The following is an 18,068-nucleotide window of genomic DNA, read 5'->3' as shown; positions in this document are numbered from 1 at the left end:
ACTCATATGCGCGTTGCCATCCTCGTGAAAATAAAAGCAGCGTTCCTTGAGTTCCACAGTAATGTCAATCATCCATCCATCCATCCATCCATTTTCTGTACCGCTTCTCCTCACTAGGGTCGCGGGTGGTGCTGGAGCCTATCCCAGCTATCTTCGGGCAGTAGGCGGGGGACACCCTGAACTGGTTGCCAGCCAATTGCAGGGCACACAGAGACGAACAACCATCCGCGCTCACACTCATACCTAGGGGCAACTTAGAGTGTTCAATCGGCCTGCCATGCATGTTTTTTGGAATGTGGGAGGAAACCGGAGTACCCGGAGGAAACCCACGCAGGCACGGGGAGAACATGCAAACTCCACACAGGATGGCCGGAGCCGGGAATTGAACCGACGACCGATGCTGTCTCACACTGTGAGGCCATCGTGCTAACCAGTCGCCCACCGTGCCGCCCCCTAATGTTAATCAGATGTTGCATATTCCACCTTCATATTGTCAAATACAGGTTATGCTAAATCAGATTAAGTTTAAATATGTTTATGTAAAAGTTTCGTAATGGGAGAATTAGTTACAGCAAATGCTGCCATTGGCACGTTTTGAAATTTGTGTTGATACACTATTGTAAACAGGTTGCCTTGCCACTATAAGGAAAGTCAACATGGGAAATATAAATCCACGTTGAATTCTGCAATTGTTAAAAAAAAAGTATTTGAAATGTTTTACATGGACTATAAAATATACGCCAATTTAGTGATGCATCTGAATCGGAATTGAATCGAATTGTGAGGCACCAAGAAGTAATAAATATATAAAATATATAAATAAATAAACGTCAAGCAATCCGTCAATAAAATCTTTCTAGGTCGTGCATCAACGCCTTTGTCATAACTTTGCAGTTGGCTTCTGATGCCGACCTAGCAACAAACCATGAGAGTTGGCAAATTTGGACACCTCGGGTTAGCTTATCCTAAACTACCTAATACAACATAACGCGAATGGATTTAAAATGAAACCGACAGAAGAACGAGGCTGGAGAGCTACAAATGTTTGAGGGAATGAGGCGATCACTCTCGAGACTCTTGATGCACATCAGAAATTAATTGTCTTATTGGCTTAGTTAATAATATCACCACAAATGTCCACTTTATGTTTCAAGAGGGATCAAATGGATAAAAAAGTACCATTACTGTTGTCACTCTTCACAACTTTTCAGCCTCAGAAATGTGTTAAAAGTGTTGATGTGTTGCTCATGTGTTACATTGAATGAATGTAAAAAACGGAATAGAACCATGATATTAGGAAATCAGAAGAGGAGACATTTCCCAGAATTGAATAACCAACAAAGTAATAATACATACCAACTGTTTTGTCATTGAAGATCTTAGGGTAACCTCGATTGGGATATTTCCCCCTTAGCTGCCAGACATCAAAGAAAGGCTTCCAATCGATAAAATCTACCAGTTTGGTCAGGTCGTACTGATCAAACACACGGGTGCCAAAAAATTGCGGGCTCACTGAAAAATAAACAAAAATCATTTTTACCCTGAATACGAGTTCAAGTTGAAGTAGCTGTTGTACGGTGCCCACTCGAGAGACTGACACTAAATTGATTTACATTTGAAAAAAATAATATTTGTGCTAACAGCAGACAAAGCCAATTTTGGGAATCTAAAGCTCCATAAGTCCTGCATTAAAATAAACATTGCATTTTTTTTGTTTGGTGTTCGTGGGGCAGAAACAAATTATTGTCATTTCCATTCATTTCGATGGGAAAGATGATTTCAGATATGAGTTATGGGCATGACAAAACAAATTAAAGTCCTGTCTCAAGGTACGGCTGAATTTGTTTCACGTGAAACCATGTATGTAGCCGCTGTTTTATCCCCCATTAAAAATGTGCCAAATTGAGTAATGATTCTGACCATGTAGAAATGTATTATAAGATAACTTACCCGGCTTAGTCGCCGATAGCCAGTCAATATGTAGAGCTTTTTCTCGAGCCTGCGCCAGCGACAAATAGCGACGATCCTGAAAAGAAGAACAAAAAAATTGTTTCATTAATAAAACACATCAAAGTGCAGCAAAAATAGGTCATCTGTGAAATGTGAAATTACTAAAATTACAGGACAAATCATTTGTGTGTACCGGCATGCAACTTTAAACCTAATATTGCTCTGCCATACCTTCAAGGAGTCGTAATGCTCCTGTCTTATCTCTTCGTATTCCTCTTTTAGGTCTTCAAAGTAGTCCTCTCTTGAGCTGCCATCCAGAAGATGAGAGCACTGGCACAAAATGAAAAAAAATCTAATTATGTGTTCCTTTGCAGAACTGATTTGTCTTACAAACAATTCTCCTAAAGTGTGATCTATTTCCAACACAAAAAAATATCTTTGTACTGACAGATTTGGATCATGCTGCTGTGGCTTGCATCACACCACCTACAGTATATGAACATCTTCCTGTCTCAGGCACTTAATATAGCTAAAAAGTCACTCGACCGACAGAAATATGGATTGGCTTTGCATTTGTTGTTTATGACGAAGGAGTAAGAGCTACTTTACTGTATGCATGCTAGCAAGTAAGTTTGTGCTACAGTAGACTTCCTTACCACCACAACACTCCGAGAGGCATCTAGAACGTGGATTACAGGAGAGGTGTAACGCGGGGCAATCTTCACTGCGGTGTGAGTCCTATCGAACGAGAAACCTCACTTATAGTCGTGGCCAACGTAAGATAAGACGGACACTGCAGCGTTTGTGTTACTTTGATGTGGTGGCTCCTCCGATCAGCAAAGGTGTTGCCATTCCCAGTCTCTCCATCTCTTTGGCCACATGGATCATCTCATCGAGAGAAGGAGTGATCAGACCGGACAAACCGATAATGTCTGCAAGAATCCAAACGATAGATTAGTTTTTGCTAGGTATTCACACGCACACAGTTAACTGTGAGAACGACGTTCAAAACGGAATTAATGGCATTAATTGTACCTGCTTTTTGTTGGATGGCCTCTCTGAGAATCTTATCACAAGGAACCATCACACCTAAGTCAATCACTCTGAAATGCACAATGCAAAGGACTGATGAATAATTTGAACCAAAATCATGGTAAATTATTTATATATACAAACACACACAGGAATTTTGATGGCTGTTCAAAGGGTAATAATAAATAATAACTAAATGTCACATGTTTCAGCATAGAACGATTAGATAGTGTTCTTCAACCCCCCCTTTCTGATTTTTTTTATCACGGTACAATGTTTTATATCAGGAGTGTCAAACTCAGTTTTGTGGATGGGCCAGATTGTAGTTATGGCTTTCCTCAGAGGGCCGTTCTGACTGTGAACCCATATAAATGTATGATCATCTTACGTTATCACATACACACAACAAATTGATGGAAAGCTAGTTTTAAAATCAGAAGCCATTAAGTAATTGTTTGTTCAACAAGTTTTCTATTTATTTTAAAAGGGTAGGTTTGGTAACAAATAAATGTCAATATCTTATATCTCAATGTTATTAAAAGTGAAGAAAATGTGCTAGAAACAGGAAGTTGACGCACATGATTTGCCCTTCGCGGGCCACGTAAAAGTCATGGCCTTAATCTGGCCCCCGGGCCTTGAGTTTGACACCTGTGTTTTAGATTATCAAGTCACTTTTCATATTTCACAAAGACAATCTAATTAAATACAAAATGATGGTTTTATTTATCAAGCTGTGGCGGTGGTTGTGGAATTGCTTTGATGTGAAACCGTAAACTGCATGCAAATATCAGTTCGTGCCCTGACGGTATTTCTCAGTTGTTAAAACACAAAACACAGTCTTGAAAGCCAGTCTTTCCCTTTGTTGGAACCTTAAGCAATTGCATAGAACATTCAAGAAGATAAAGAGGTGGTCGAGCAAGCAGAGGAGTGAGACAAAGAACAAATACAGTACGTAGTTCTTTGACAATGAGGGAAGCGGGAATGTCGCAAGTGCAGCACCTACCTAAGGAGATGCAATGTGTCCACCACAGTCCGAAGAACATGAACAGGTAATTTATTTATTTATTTATTTTCATTATGCGCATGTAGTGTACATACGTGCATGAGAACTGGTGCGGCGATAGCACGATCGTCGAGAAGCACTCTTCCCCCGACATCGAGTTCATGTCCGTTAAATGCCGGCCTTATTTTCTCCCGAGGGAGCTAACGGTCGTGATTGTCACAGCTGTTTACATCCCTCCCGACGCTAGCACTAGCACGGCGCTCTCGCTACTCGCGTGCGTCATCAATAAACATCAGCGGGCCCACCCTGATGGCGTTCACGTAGTAGCGGGAGACTTTAATAAGGCCAATTTAAAGACTGTACTCCCAGAGTTTCACCAGCATGTCAAGTGCCCAACGAGGGGAGACAACACTCTCGACCATGTGTACTCGAACATCAAGCACGCATACAGGGCCCTCCCACTCGCCCCTCTCGGCCAGTCAGACCACCTGTCCTTGCAGCTCGCACCTGCGTACACCCCTCTCAGACGCAGATTCAGGCCCACCACAAAGACTGTGAAAACCTGGCGTGATGACGCCATGAGTGAATTACAGGACTGCTTTCAAGACACAAACTGGGACCTCTTTGATCATCAGGACCTTGATGTCTACACACATTGTGTACTGGACTACATCAAGTTCTGCACAGGACTATACGGACCTTCCCAAATGCGAAGCCCTGGATGTCCAGCAGGGTTCGCGCTCTCCTCAAGGCCCGGGACACTGCCTTCAGGTCAGGCGACAAAGCCCAGTACAGGGTGGCCCGTGCTGACCTGAGCAAAGGCATCAAGCTAGCCAAGGCAATCTACAAGGGGAGGCTGGAGGCCCACCTTGCCAGTAACAGACCACGGGAGGTGTGGCAGGGTCTACGGGGCATCACCAACTTCCGTGGCGGCAGTACGACATCTGTAGACCTGAGTGCATCGCTGGCAGAGGAGCTTAACTGCTTCTTCGCTCGCTTTGACTCGCCCCAACCGTCATACCCCCGCACTTCATGCTCCAACTCCCCCCCACTCATCGTAGAGGAACACGATGTGAGGCGCGCGCTCCTGGCGGTTAACCCCAGAAAAGCTACTGGACCCGACGGAATACCAGGCAAGGTCCTCAGAGCATGTGCCCACCAACTGGCACATGTTTTCTGCAGGATCTTCAACCGCTCCCTGGCTCAAGCAGTCATCCCCTCCTGCTTGAAAACTTCCACCATTATTCCTGTCCCCAAAAAGTCACCAGCCGTCCACCTGAATGACTACCGTCCTGTTGCTCTCACACCAGTCATCATGAAGTGCTTCGAGAGGCTGGTTCTCCAGCACATCAGGGACTGCCTTCCTCCCACTCTGGACCCCTACCAGTTTGCATACCGGGCTAACAGATCCACTGAGGACGCCATCGACACTGCTCTGCATGTTGTGCTGGGCCACCTGGAACAACAGCAGAGCTATGCAAGGATGCTCTTTGTGGACTACAGCTCGGCATTCAACACGATCATCCCAGACATCCTCGTCGCCAAACTGGACATTCTCGGCCTCCCTGCCCTCACACGCATCTGGATTAAGGACTTTCTGACCAACAGACCCCAGACTGTGTTGCTCGGCCCCTACACGTCCTCCACCCGCATGCTGAGCACCGGTTCCCCTCAAGGATGCATGCTGAGCCCTCTCCTGTACGCCCTCTACCCCTATGACTGCAGCCCGGCCCACGGCAACAACACCATCGTCAAGTTTGCTGACGACACGACAGTGGTCGGTCTGATCTCGGAAGGTGACGAGACAGCCTACAGAGAGGAGATAAAGAGACTGACAGCTTGGTGCAAGGACAACAGACTGCACCTTAACACTGCAAAAACAAAGGAGATTGTCGTCGACTTCAGGAGGAACAAGACGGTGCCGCCCCCCCTCTGCATCGAAGGCGTGTGTGTGGAGAGGGTCCACACGTTCAAGTTCCTGGGAGTACAGATCTCCGACGACCTTTCTTGGACTCACAACACCACAGCAGTGGTAAAGAAGGTCCGCCAGCGTCTGCACTTCCTGAGAGTCCTCAGGAAATTCAACCTGGACAGGAAGCTGCTGCTAGCCTTCTACCACTCGTCCATCGAGAGCCTGCTGACGTACTGTGTCTCCACCTGGTACAGCGGCTGCACTGAGGCGGACAGAGTGAGGCTCCAGAGGACAGTCAAAACAGCGCAAAGGATTATTGGCTGCCCTCTCCCCTCACTGTCGGACATCTACACCGCCCGGTGCCTCAGAAGGGCTCTCAACATCGTCAAAGACAATACCCACCCAAACTCACACCTGTTCGACCTGATGCCCTCTGGCAGGCGCTACAGATGCATCAAATCGAGGACCAATAGACTGAGAAACAGTTTCTTTCCGAGAGCCATCTCCATTCTGAACTCTCACACACACACGAGAACACCCTTACCTTGCAGAACAGCATTGTGATGTGTTTTTATATACACTATTCAGTATTTTTTTCTAAATTCCATTGCACTCTCTTATTTATTTATCTAATTTATATATTTGTCTGTATTATTGTTGTATTGCACTGGAGAGGGGAGCCCTCTAATCTCGTTGCACACTTGAGTACAATGACAATAAAGGGATTTCTTCTAATTCTAAATATAAAGGTGTTTCAATACACACAGTTTCAATTTTGTTTATAGTCCTTGTACAGGGATAGGCAAGTGGCTGCAACAAGCACTAACTCAACCCCGTCCATCCATCAATTTTCAATACCACTTCTCCTCACTAGGGTCGCTGGAGCCTATCCCAGCTGTCTTTGGGCAGTTGGCGGGGGACACCCTGAATTGGTTGCCAGCCAATTGCAGGGTACGAACAACCATTTGCACTCACACTCATACCTAGGGGCAATTTAGAGTGTTCAATCGACCTGCCATGCTTGTTTTTGGAATGTGGGAGGAAACCGGAGTACCCGGAGCAAACGCCACACAGGATGGCCGGAGCCGGGATTGAACCCACGACCGATGCTGTCTCTCACTGTGAGGCCATCGTGCTAATCAGTCGGGCCACCTTGCCGCCCCTAACTCACCCCCAAAAGGGTATAAAAAAAAAAAAAAATAATAATAATAATAACGAACAAGAATGTGCCAGTCAACCTTGTCATAATTTTCCAATGTTACATTATAAGCATTTTATTTATCATATTCTGGCAAAAATAAACGAATTTTACCTGAAGTTGTTGCAACCCAGAACTACACCGACAATGTTCTTGCCAATATCATGGACATCACCCTTCACCGTAGCCAGAATGACGGTGCCTTGATAAGGATTCTGCAAACAAATTGGGTAAAATTAAAAGAGCCCTAGGAAAAAGAAAGAAATGAATTGCAAACCTTTTATAAGTTTCAAACTTTTTACAAACTTTTTGGCCCACGTTAAAACCTCAAGTGCTGTTATAAATGCAGAATTTTAACACACCAATGGCAGTGAAGGACGGTCAATAAAGTGGGAAGTGGGATGCTAATAAAAAAAATATATATATATAGATACTAACTACGTCTTCTGTTGATCCAGACAACAATATCATCTCCTTTCTCTCCTTCTCCATGAAGGGAATGAGATGGCCCACTGCCTTCTTCATAACACGAGCTGACTTAATGACCTGCAAACATTCAACAATGAACATTTAATAAAACAAAGTTAATGGAGAGAGGAAGAATAATCATATTGTTTCACAAACAGCAAGTAAACCTTAAAGAGGGTATAATTGAAATGTACTTTTTTAATGACTTATATGCATGCTATCAAGACATGAAGACGGTTCTAATTGTGAACAAAATGCACAAGTCTCCTTTAAAACTGTTAAAAAGGGAGTTTGCTTAGTTTTAGGCGCATATTCCAACTGTCAGAAATCCTGAAAGAAACATTGGCCTTGAATGCGACAAGCCAGCTCCATATCCTGTATACTCTGACTGACAAAAGGAACAGGGAGAAAAGAAAATGGGTTTACCCAAGATGAAAACATGGGCACTATAAAAGCGCAGGGAAATAAAATGGTAGAGCATCAGAAAGAAACATTGGCCTCAAATATGGCAAGCCACATCCACATCCATTAAGGTCTAATTGACCACAAAAAGAACCACGGAGGAAATAAAATGAATTTACCCACAATGTAAAAATGAACACTCCAAAAATACGGCTCTCAAAGTTGTTGGAGAGGTTCGATAGATCCTGATGTGGATATACTGTATGACAATAATACATCGACACTTGCGATTTCCTTTTTTCCCCCCCATCAAACCGTGATTCTGAAGTTCTAGTGTCATTTACAGACTGCGGTATGACAGTAATTTTAGGAAACAATGCTGTACATTTGAACAAAAATCGAGCAAAAGTCAGAAAGCGGGTTAACCTACCTGTGGCAGGAACATCTTGCCAGCACCAAACAGATCTCCAACCACCTTCATGCCATTCATTAAAGGACCCTCAATTATGTGAAGGGGGCGGGTGTAGCGGTCAGCATTTGTCCGACATTCTTCCACATCTTGTACCACATGTGTTTCGATTCCCTGACATCAGCAAGCCAGGACCGAGTGTTACAGAAGAAAAGAAGAACAAAGAAATCATGAGAGGAAGCATATATCTATTTTAATCTTTTTAACACCATTCAGAGGTTCCAATGTTTATACTGTATACTTGTTCAGTACATTGCTATTGAAGCATTGTATTGTGTTAATACTATTCGCTTTAGCATTTACGTGACAGAATGTCAATCATTAATATTAGCAAGTTCATTCGTTAAGCATTTATTAAACAAAAAGCATGGATCAAATGAAACTAGAAGTACCGTGCACAGTAAAGAAGTGATTGTGTTGACTGGTTATAATTTTTCTGACATATTATATTCATATAGTACTGACATTAAAGGTGTTTAATTCCATAGATTTCATGGGGATGACCTGCCGTTGGATGTGGACTCGTGCAAGGGGAGGGAGCAAGGAAGACTGATTTCAACCGACATTACCTTTAGCAGAAAAATCTGCCTAGTAGAAGGATACATACGGGAGGACGGCCTTGTAGACCGAGCGATTTTTTTCCCCACTGTACTCGCTCGAGTGCAGGTTCTCGTTAGAATAAGAAAAAGCCACCCAGATATCTGACTTTTACTATTTCCTGAACTCCAGAGAATTTAAGAAACTATGAGAACAAAACTTGGATCAGTTGTTGAGTCTTTATTTGACATAACACACATTGAGTACATTTAGTGAATTAAGACTTTATTACCTCGTAATATGCATTTATTTGGCAATTAATTCCAACACTATGCATCTCTTATTTTTAAATGACTCACAGTGAAACCTCAACATACAACTTATCCAAAACATCACATACGATGGTCACAAAAATATACAGTGGCTTACAAGTATTTGCTCCAGGATTAGGGCTGGGCGATTAACCGAAAATTTACCGTTACCGAAATTTATTAGAATGACCGACATCATTTTGCCCATGTCGGTAAATTCGGTGTCTAAAAAAAAAATGAAAAAGGAAAGTCTTTTCTGTCTGCGGCAATGTTCATGCCTCTTTAAGTCTGCTCCAGCGCATGTAGTCACGTGACTCAGGCGCTGTAGAAGAATGTAAACACAAGACGCGTTCGTAGCTGGCGATTCAAATTCAGAAGCGGCTGACACGGCTAAAGACGAAGTAACGTTAGTTGAAATTGGTCTTGTCGCGCTTGTCCCAAAAAGAAATTCGACATCTGTCGTTTGGAAATGTTTTGGGTTCCATAAAGACGATGTTTGAGCAAAACAACATGAACTACAAAGTGCGTAGTAAGCACCTGAAACAGCGCGTCCAACCTTTTCTTTTTCACCACCCACAACACAACCATGCTGTTGACTTGGAGCTTGTGCTAAAAGTTCAAAGTGAGAAGCAAGGTTGGACAAGTGACAACAGCCCACTAACGGAGGCGAAACCATACGAGAGAACGTCTCAGTGGTGGACGGGATAGCCTAGCACATAGCTAAAGATAGAGCTCCTGAAGTTACAGTGGAGCGCACAGGATTTAAACGCCTCAGGAACGTAGCCGACAAGAGGTACGAAAATATTTGCCGCAAACAGCACTTCCCGATATGGACAACATCGGGACGGGAGCGGAGACATGTCGAGCATTTTGCATCCACATCCGACTTGTGGTCGAGTCGCAACATGCATCCCTGTTTGAGCCTGAAATGTGCAGTACATAGACGACAAGTGGCGACTGCGCACCGGAGTACTCGAGACGGCACATTTTACTGATGAAGCACACGCGTTTGTTTGGCACTGGCATTCCATTGATTTTGTTTTTTTTCATTTTATTTAGCATTTTGTTTACAGGCGACTAGTGCCTTTGCACATGGCATTATTTATATTGTTTACAAGATACCTTTACACAAATCTAAGCATTTGCAAATGGCATTACACCATCTCGGTGAGAGGTACCCTTTTTTTCCTGTTCTTTGTGACATTGTTCAAGTCATGCAAAGCAAGCTATTTTGAATGTTTATTCAAATGATTTTTGTACTTCTATTTTTCATTGAAAGTAATGTGTACCAGTTGGTCAATAAAAAAAAAGCAGTTAATATGCATTTTCTGCATTTATTTTGATTTTGGTCCTCAGGGGGAATTTATCGTGCATTTATCGTTATCGAGGTAAAATTGCCCAATTTATCGCGATATTGATTTTAGGTCATATCGCCCAGCCCTATCCAGGATACAACTGAGTTGGCTAACAACTAAGCCCAAGAATTTAGAATCTAGTATCAATAAAGTATCTGTCGACCTACTTATCAATGTACAGCCTAGAAAATTAATCGATGGGAGTGACTGCCAATGAATATACAATCACAGTTCAGGCTTAAACATGGTTTATTCGTTCGACCTTTTAAACCTTACAAGATGCTTCCCACGAATCAAGAAGAAGCACAGTAGCAGCAGAGTTCGGAAAGTAGTTAAACGTAAACTGTCATCCTTTTACCCTGCTACATGAGCCGGGCGCGGGATTGAAATAATTTCTCTTCAAAGATGCAACAAGTGGCGTTCTCACATTGTTTTAGTCTGTAACTGTGATAGAAAGTGGACTCTCACCAATATTTCCCATGTAAATAAAATGCTGGTTTTGGTTCATATAGGAAGTAGCGCACATAATTCATGCAAAGGTTAATAAGGCGTAGAAATAAGGTAGATAGGATCGGCAAATAAGACAGCACTTCAGCCAATTCATCACTTGAGATGTTGGAAATGATCTTTGTATTTTCTTTTTCTGTGCACAAAAAAATAAATTAATAATCCTCCTTTAATGTCTTGACATCCTTTGAATTGGAACCTGAGCATTCACTGCCATTGACGAGTATGCTCATCATCTATGTTTTTCTAAGGGCAGGGGTGAAGGAGGAACACTGCTCCACTGAGGATTTTAAGCAACTTAATTGACACACAACCACTGAGTAAAATTATTTAGAGCCTTAACGTGTGAGTCAGTAGAGGAATGCAATTTGTCTCATTGCAGCTGGCCCATAAACTGACACATGCTAGGACACGCCGTGATTGAAGGCGAGGAGATGGCTTCCAAATACCTTGGCTATGCTTGACACTTGTGACAATACGTAGCAAAAATGAGACGAACCACGGACCAAATCTGACGAAATTTGACAGGACTGTGAGATGCAGGAAAAATGCATACGTGCTACCCATCCCACTATGCAGTCCATCCAGGTGTTGTTACGCCCTGTTTTACGACACCCGCACATTGTGGCAAAATTTTTTTTGCCTCCACTCGCCCTATCCACTACAATAAAGATGTCCTTTATTAGTCCCACAATGGGGAAATTTGATTATTTTTTTTTTTTTCAATGTTCTTCAATGCAACAAAGGTAAGGTGGCAATTAACTGTTATGAATTACTTTATTAATATTTTTAATATATACCTATAGTCTTTGTATATTGCAATACTGCATGTTTTCATTTTCACAGTGATTAAACTGATGCTCAAGAAACAGAATCCTTACCTTGATGAGGGCGTACGCCAGCCTCTCTTCTACATTTTTTTCTCTCCACTTGTCTGTTTGAACAACTTTTTTCCCTCCCTTCACATTGTTCTGTCAACAAGAGGAACAATGACACAATAAGACCCCAAATCAAAGTAACGGGACAGATCATGTGTTATTCCTGTTTAAATGTACTTGTGCATAGGCCAGAAGTTTCTCTGTAGCGTCGACGTCTTTGTTCCAGATCAGGTTTTCACACAGCAGCAGCAGTTCTTTATCAATATCGTCGTACACAGGTAGATTGCCAGCATTCACTATTCCCATATCCATACCATCCTGAGAAAAAAATAAACATTACCACACACAAACAGTGCTGAGCAAATTATCGTGCCTAAAAAAAAATGGAATTAGTCACAAATTACTCCTTCAAATTATTACATTAATTTTTTGAAAAACTTTCAATATGACAAATTGTGAGGTTTTTTTTTTAGATAGGGGGTAGGACAGCGTAACTTAGTGAATTTAATATATTTTGAGTGTCAAATTACAGCTGAGAGACCTAAAGTAGGGCCTAATTGTATTTCCATCATACTTAAAGTTTAAACGGTAATTGCATTTAAGTCAGTGTATATACCAATACCAAATGAATAAAAATGTCTAACAACTTCCAGATAATTGGTATATATTGTATTTCCAACAAAATATTCTTCATAACAGTGAAAGAATAGTGCTTGAAACGCTTTGTACTCTAATATCAATATACCAAACTGGCACGTGCCATTGAGAGCTGTTTTATATGATTTAAGAGACTCGCAACGCATGGTCGTTGCGGGCCAAATGAAAACAGACACTTGATTTGAAGGAATAAAATTGATAGATGATAAAATTTAGAGAACAATCATACAATGACTAAAATAAATAATGTGCACAAATATAAAGTGAGTCTGACCACCTATCAATATGATGTATTATTCTAAAAAGGGTACTACGTCGGTACTACCGAGCACCAATTCATGGGAACTCAAATGGTGCCATATTTCAGTTTCAGAAGTTTAAGTTTAAGTGTCTCTGTAGGAGTGAACAAGTGAACACAGCAATGCATAGACACCAGTGTAATGACATCACACAATTCACACATTTAAAAATACATATACAGGTTTGGATGCGAGGAGGTCTCGGCCGCGGCCAAGTAGAACACAGTTCATGAAGTATATTATAGCGTCCCGAGGCAGCGGGCAGGTGCATAGGGGTGGAGGAGCACGGAGAGGCAGGCTGGAGCGAGGCCATTTGAAGATTTGAAGACGGACAGAATTATCGTAAAGCAAACTCTAAAGTGCACTGGGAGCCAGTGAAGAGAGGCCACGATTGGGATTATGTGATCCGTCTTCCGAGCTCCAGTTAAATGACGAACAGCAGTATTTTGCACCAGTTGGAGGCGCTTGAGGGAGGACTGGCTGACTCCAAAGTAAAGTGCATCGCAGTATTCTAGCACAGATGTAACAAATGCATGGATTACTGTTTCTAAGAGTTGTTGGGAAAGAAAGGGCTTCACTTTGGCCAGCTGCCTAAAATGAAAGAAGCTGGATTGAACAAAAGTTCTGATTTGCAAATCTAATTTAAAATCACTGTCCAGTTTAAAACCCAAGTTTGAGACTGTTGGCTTTAGATAAGAAGCCAGGCCGAGGTCAACAGGATTGAAAGTAGAAGGGCCACTAGGACCGAACACCATACCTTCTGTCTTCTTTTCATTGAAATTCAAGAAATACTGCACAAAGAACGAATAATTATTTATCTTCATTCTATGTGTTGTTCATTTTTGCTTTGCGCTTTGTGTTTGTAATATTAATTTATCGTTTATATTATATATACTTAAATAATCGTAAAATCTCATGCGTTTGGTTTTCTCCATCCTCTTTGGCTTGTTTGTTTTAAATTCATGATGTTGTTTTGCTATTTTTCTAAGTTTATGATTGAAAAACAAATTCATCCTTGTATTATCCTAGCCGCCCGCCCTATCCTCACAAGGGTAGCGGGGGTGCTGGAGCCTATCCCAGCGGTCTCCGGGCAGTAGGCAGAGTATACTCTGAACTGGTTGCCAGCCAATTGCAAGGCACACATAGCCTAACAACCACTCACTCACAATCACACCTCGGGACAATTTGGAGTGTTCAATTAACCTACCATGCATCTTTTTGGAATGCGGGAGGAAACTGGAGGACCTGAAGAAAACCCACACAGGCACAGGGAGAACATGCAAACTCCACACAGGAAGACCTTATGAGGCAGATGTGCTAACCAGTCCTCCACCATGCCTGAAAAATAAATGTCAAATTGAGTTTTTTATTTAGTTCCAAACAGAATAAATTGGTAACTGAATCCTCGGTAGCAGGAATCCTAACCAAATCAGTTAAAATGTAAAAGGCACGCATCAGTTATGAAGATGGGGGTGACTGTGTTGTCAATTCTTTCCATCCATCCATTTTCCGCACTGCTTTTCCTCACTAGGGTCGCGGGGGGTGCTGGAGCCTATCCCAACAATCTTCGGGCAGTAAGCGGGGTACACCCTGAATTGGTCGCCAGACAATTGCAGGGCACACAGAGACAAACAACCATCCGCGCTCACAGTCATACCAAGGGGCAATTTAGAGTGTTCAATCGACCTGCCATGCATGTTTTTGCAATGTGGGAGGAAACCGGAGTACTCGGAGGAAACCCACGCAGGCACGGGGAGAACATGCAAACTCCACACAGGAACTAACGACCGCTGCTGTCTCTCACTGTGAGGCCATCGTACAAAACCAGTCGGCCACCGTGCGCCCGTCAATTCTTTCCCATTATTTTATTAATGGAAAAAAATATTTCTAAACCTCCAGGTAGGCGGCCTGTAGATTTAACTGAGCTTACCATTCCTGTTTATTTACGGAATTTCCTCAATCCTCACAATTCACTCGTTTCGGCTTGTTGGGTGTGCTTCAGTTCAAGTGCCCTTGCTCCCGTTTGTGTCAACAACACTTATTCAACAATTCATCTGATTGGATCACAATGAAATATGACAGTACTAAGCCAAAAATCATCAATTGTGGTCCTCTCCTGATGTGTCAAGGAGACCAGTAAAAACAAATAAAAATAAATAACTGCATCTTGCTTTAGGGATCTCACAAGTCTGATAAAAACTGGTTTATTGATCTAATAATTAAACTGTCAAATAATTTGGCAAGAACATTAATGTCATTATCATATGTGAAAATTAATTAATTAGATTAAGCGTTACTGAAAAACATAACATTGTAACTTATGCCACCACTTACCCATCACTGCACACCATTAAACACAAAATTCGATCTTGGCAAGGGACGACCTGCGGGCCGCATCCAGCCCATCCGCAGACACAGACCGGCCCTTGCTAAGTCATTATAATATCAAATAAAATGTGCACTGCTTTTATTTTAATTTTGATGTGCACATGCGGGCATTAGAAAATGAGCAAGAGTAAACTTTTTCCAACTTTGTTGCTATATTTAACAATTTGTCCAACCCATTTAATGACTATATTTCACAAAAAGAAACTAGAGAGCGAAGTAACATTTACACTACATTTATTACATGATGGAGGGAAGTAAGGGTTTTGCCAGAATAATGATTTAGAAGTCCCAACTAGAAATTGTAAGTAAGTGGTTGCTTCTTAGAATGTCAGTACACGTTAAAAGTATCGAAAACCAATGCATATTGTGACATTTTTTGGGGGTGTGAATTTATAAAATTGTGATATCACGTGAATGTGTTTTTGTGTCTTTTTGATATGACGGCAGAGCATTTTGACATTTTTATTTCCCAATTATAACAACATTAACCATATCCGCACAAGTCAAAGCCAATTAATTTTACTGCTGAATTGTCTACCCCTGCCCAATATGTTCATCATACTATACAATATCACAGTATTGGTTTTCAATTCTTAAAACACAATTCACTATTCCTCTACCTGAGTAATATAATCAGATGGATGGATGGATGGATGGATGGATGGATGGAGGTAATTTACCTTAATAGCATGATAAAGAAATGCTCCATGCATTGCTTCTCGGATGACCTCCATTCCCCTGAAGGAGAAAGACAAGTTGGAGAGACCTCCACTCACCCTGGCTCTTGGTAATGTGTCCTACACACAAAAAACACATGTACAATACAAACGGGTGACCAGATTTAAAAGTTATATCAGTTTGGTTCCAGTGAAATATATGATAACTGACATCTCTTGTTCTGTCCCTATCGCATGATAACCAGTTGAAAGCTTTATTGACGGCAGATATTTTGGTAAGACGTCTCCCCAGACACAGCATTCAAGCCATTGTCCACTTTGAAGACAGTGAAGCAAGGTGGCAAATGCATCATGACGTATCAGTTTCACTGGATCACAAAATGAAGACATCACGTCATGTCGAAGGGCCAAGTCCCTTTAACAGGGTGTTTCAACAAATAATCAACAAGTAATCATTTCAAACTCACAGGTAATTGAGCGGCATCTTGGTTCCGATCAAGATTAACATGACACAATTGCTGTCCAATCCGAGGAAAAATAGGAAATGTTGTCACATGGAATGTAGTACAATCATCCTGGCCTAACATGCAATACCTACCAGTTTTCACCGCAACTGAATTACCATCAATGTGTTCAGTAAAAATGAGTCTTTTTATTTTTTTATTGATGATATAAAGTTATATTGTATTGTACAATGACCCATGCGAGATACTGTATTCAGAATCAGAAATCCCTTTATTGTCATTGTACTCAAGTGTGCAACGAGATTAGAGAGCTCCCCTCTCCAGTGCAATACAACAATAATTCAGATAAATATATAAATTAGATAAATAAGAGAATAGTTAGTGCAATGGAAAATAATACTGAATAGGGTATATAAAAACACATCACGTTGCTGTTCTGTAGAAAGACACTCTTGCTTGATTATGCGTGTGCAATACCTTAATAATTTTTGTGGCCCCGATGAAATTGACAGCATAGTCGTTATGTTCCTCCATGCCAGTGCCAATTGTCAGGATATTGGGATCAAAGATGATGTCGCTGGGATTAAACCCAACTTTGCTAACCAATAGGTTATAAGCTCGGGTGCAGATCTCCACTTTGCGAGCTGCATCTGTGGCCTGACGAGAACAGCACATGGTCAGTCATTTTGTACTGCGCATTTGAGAGCATGTGTGTGAGTGCGTGAAATCTAAATTTTTGAAAAGAGAAAATCATTTTAACCAAAAAAAAACCCGGTATATTTTATGTTTTGCATTATTAGCCAACAAAATTAATGGGGCAGCCATGTCTAATTAACACATTATTAAATAAATACAGATTACTCAAAATTGGCTAGAAATTCTTGAAAAGAAATGCAGATTTAAATTCTTGAGAAAAAAAATACAGAAGAGATTTTCTTTCTTTTCTTCATGAAAAAAGGACCATCTTGAGTCCACAGTTCCTTTAAGGTTATGTGAAGAACAGCGTTTTAATCTACAGTAGTCCAAAGGTGCTATGCGTATATTGACAGTATGTTTGGCATAGCATATGATAATTTATCCGCTTACCTGGCCTTCCTCATCAAAAGCCATGACCACCACAGCAGCGCCGTAGCGCTTCACAGTTGCCGCTCTTTGCAGGAACTCTTGCTCGCCTTCCTTCAGACTTATGCTGTTGACTATACATTTTCCCTGGCAGCATTTCAGTCCAGCTTCAATGACTGCAAAGTTAGACGAGTCAATGCACAGAGGAACCTGGCAAAGACGAGAGGACTGTTGAAAAAGACAACTAGCAACTGCATACTACTGAACAGGATTGGTAAGGATACCTTAATTATCATATAAATGTCAATAAATTGTAAAGTTGCTGTAAAACATTTCGATTACTTCTATTACCCGTGCAATGTCTGGCTCAGAAGCAATAAAATTACAAAATCGAGCCATTGCTGTTGGCCCTTCCAGCATTCCCTCATCCATGTTGACATCGAGGACTTGGGCTCCCATCTCCACTTGTGCCTTTGCAACGGTTAAAGCATCCTAAAAA

The 18,068-nt window shown here is 41.6% G+C and overlaps 1 protein-coding gene across 1 annotated transcript in view; it reads right to left on the bottom strand.

Moving 5' to 3' along the window:
* mtr (5-methyltetrahydrofolate-homocysteine methyltransferase) overlaps window positions 1-18,068 on the bottom strand; it is a 46,939-nt gene that overhangs the window by 5,735 nt on the left and 23,136 nt on the right. Inside the window, exons 14-28 of the mRNA XM_088284267.1 lie at window positions 17,921-18,061; window positions 17,594-17,779; window positions 16,985-17,164; window positions 16,047-16,163; window positions 12,200-12,340; window positions 12,026-12,115; window positions 8,396-8,548; window positions 7,534-7,641; window positions 7,210-7,310; window positions 2,986-3,053; window positions 2,762-2,882; window positions 2,607-2,688; window positions 2,182-2,280; window positions 1,951-2,026; window positions 1,357-1,512 (exon numbers count right to left, since the gene is read on the bottom strand). Of these exons, the coding sequence (XP_088140393.1) occupies window positions 1,357-1,512; window positions 1,951-2,026; window positions 2,182-2,280; window positions 2,607-2,688; window positions 2,762-2,882; window positions 2,986-3,053; window positions 7,210-7,310; window positions 7,534-7,641; window positions 8,396-8,548; window positions 12,026-12,115; window positions 12,200-12,340; window positions 16,047-16,163; window positions 16,985-17,164; window positions 17,594-17,779; window positions 17,921-18,061 (1,819 nt within the window). The remainder of the gene's footprint in view (window positions 1-1,356; window positions 1,513-1,950; window positions 2,027-2,181; window positions 2,281-2,606; window positions 2,689-2,761; window positions 2,883-2,985; window positions 3,054-7,209; window positions 7,311-7,533; window positions 7,642-8,395; window positions 8,549-12,025; window positions 12,116-12,199; window positions 12,341-16,046; window positions 16,164-16,984; window positions 17,165-17,593; window positions 17,780-17,920; window positions 18,062-18,068) is intronic.

This window comes from Idiotropiscis lumnitzeri, chromosome 20, assembly GCF_059441095.1.
Source record: "Idiotropiscis lumnitzeri isolate Australia: NSW breed Sydney's pygmy pipehorse chromosome 20, RoL_Ilum_1.0, whole genome shotgun sequence".
Classification (NCBI taxonomy): Eukaryota; Metazoa; Chordata; class Actinopteri; order Syngnathiformes; family Syngnathidae; genus Idiotropiscis; species Idiotropiscis lumnitzeri.
The sequence above is the reverse complement of the archived record's forward strand: the minus strand, read 5'-3'. Positions and strand labels throughout refer to the sequence as shown.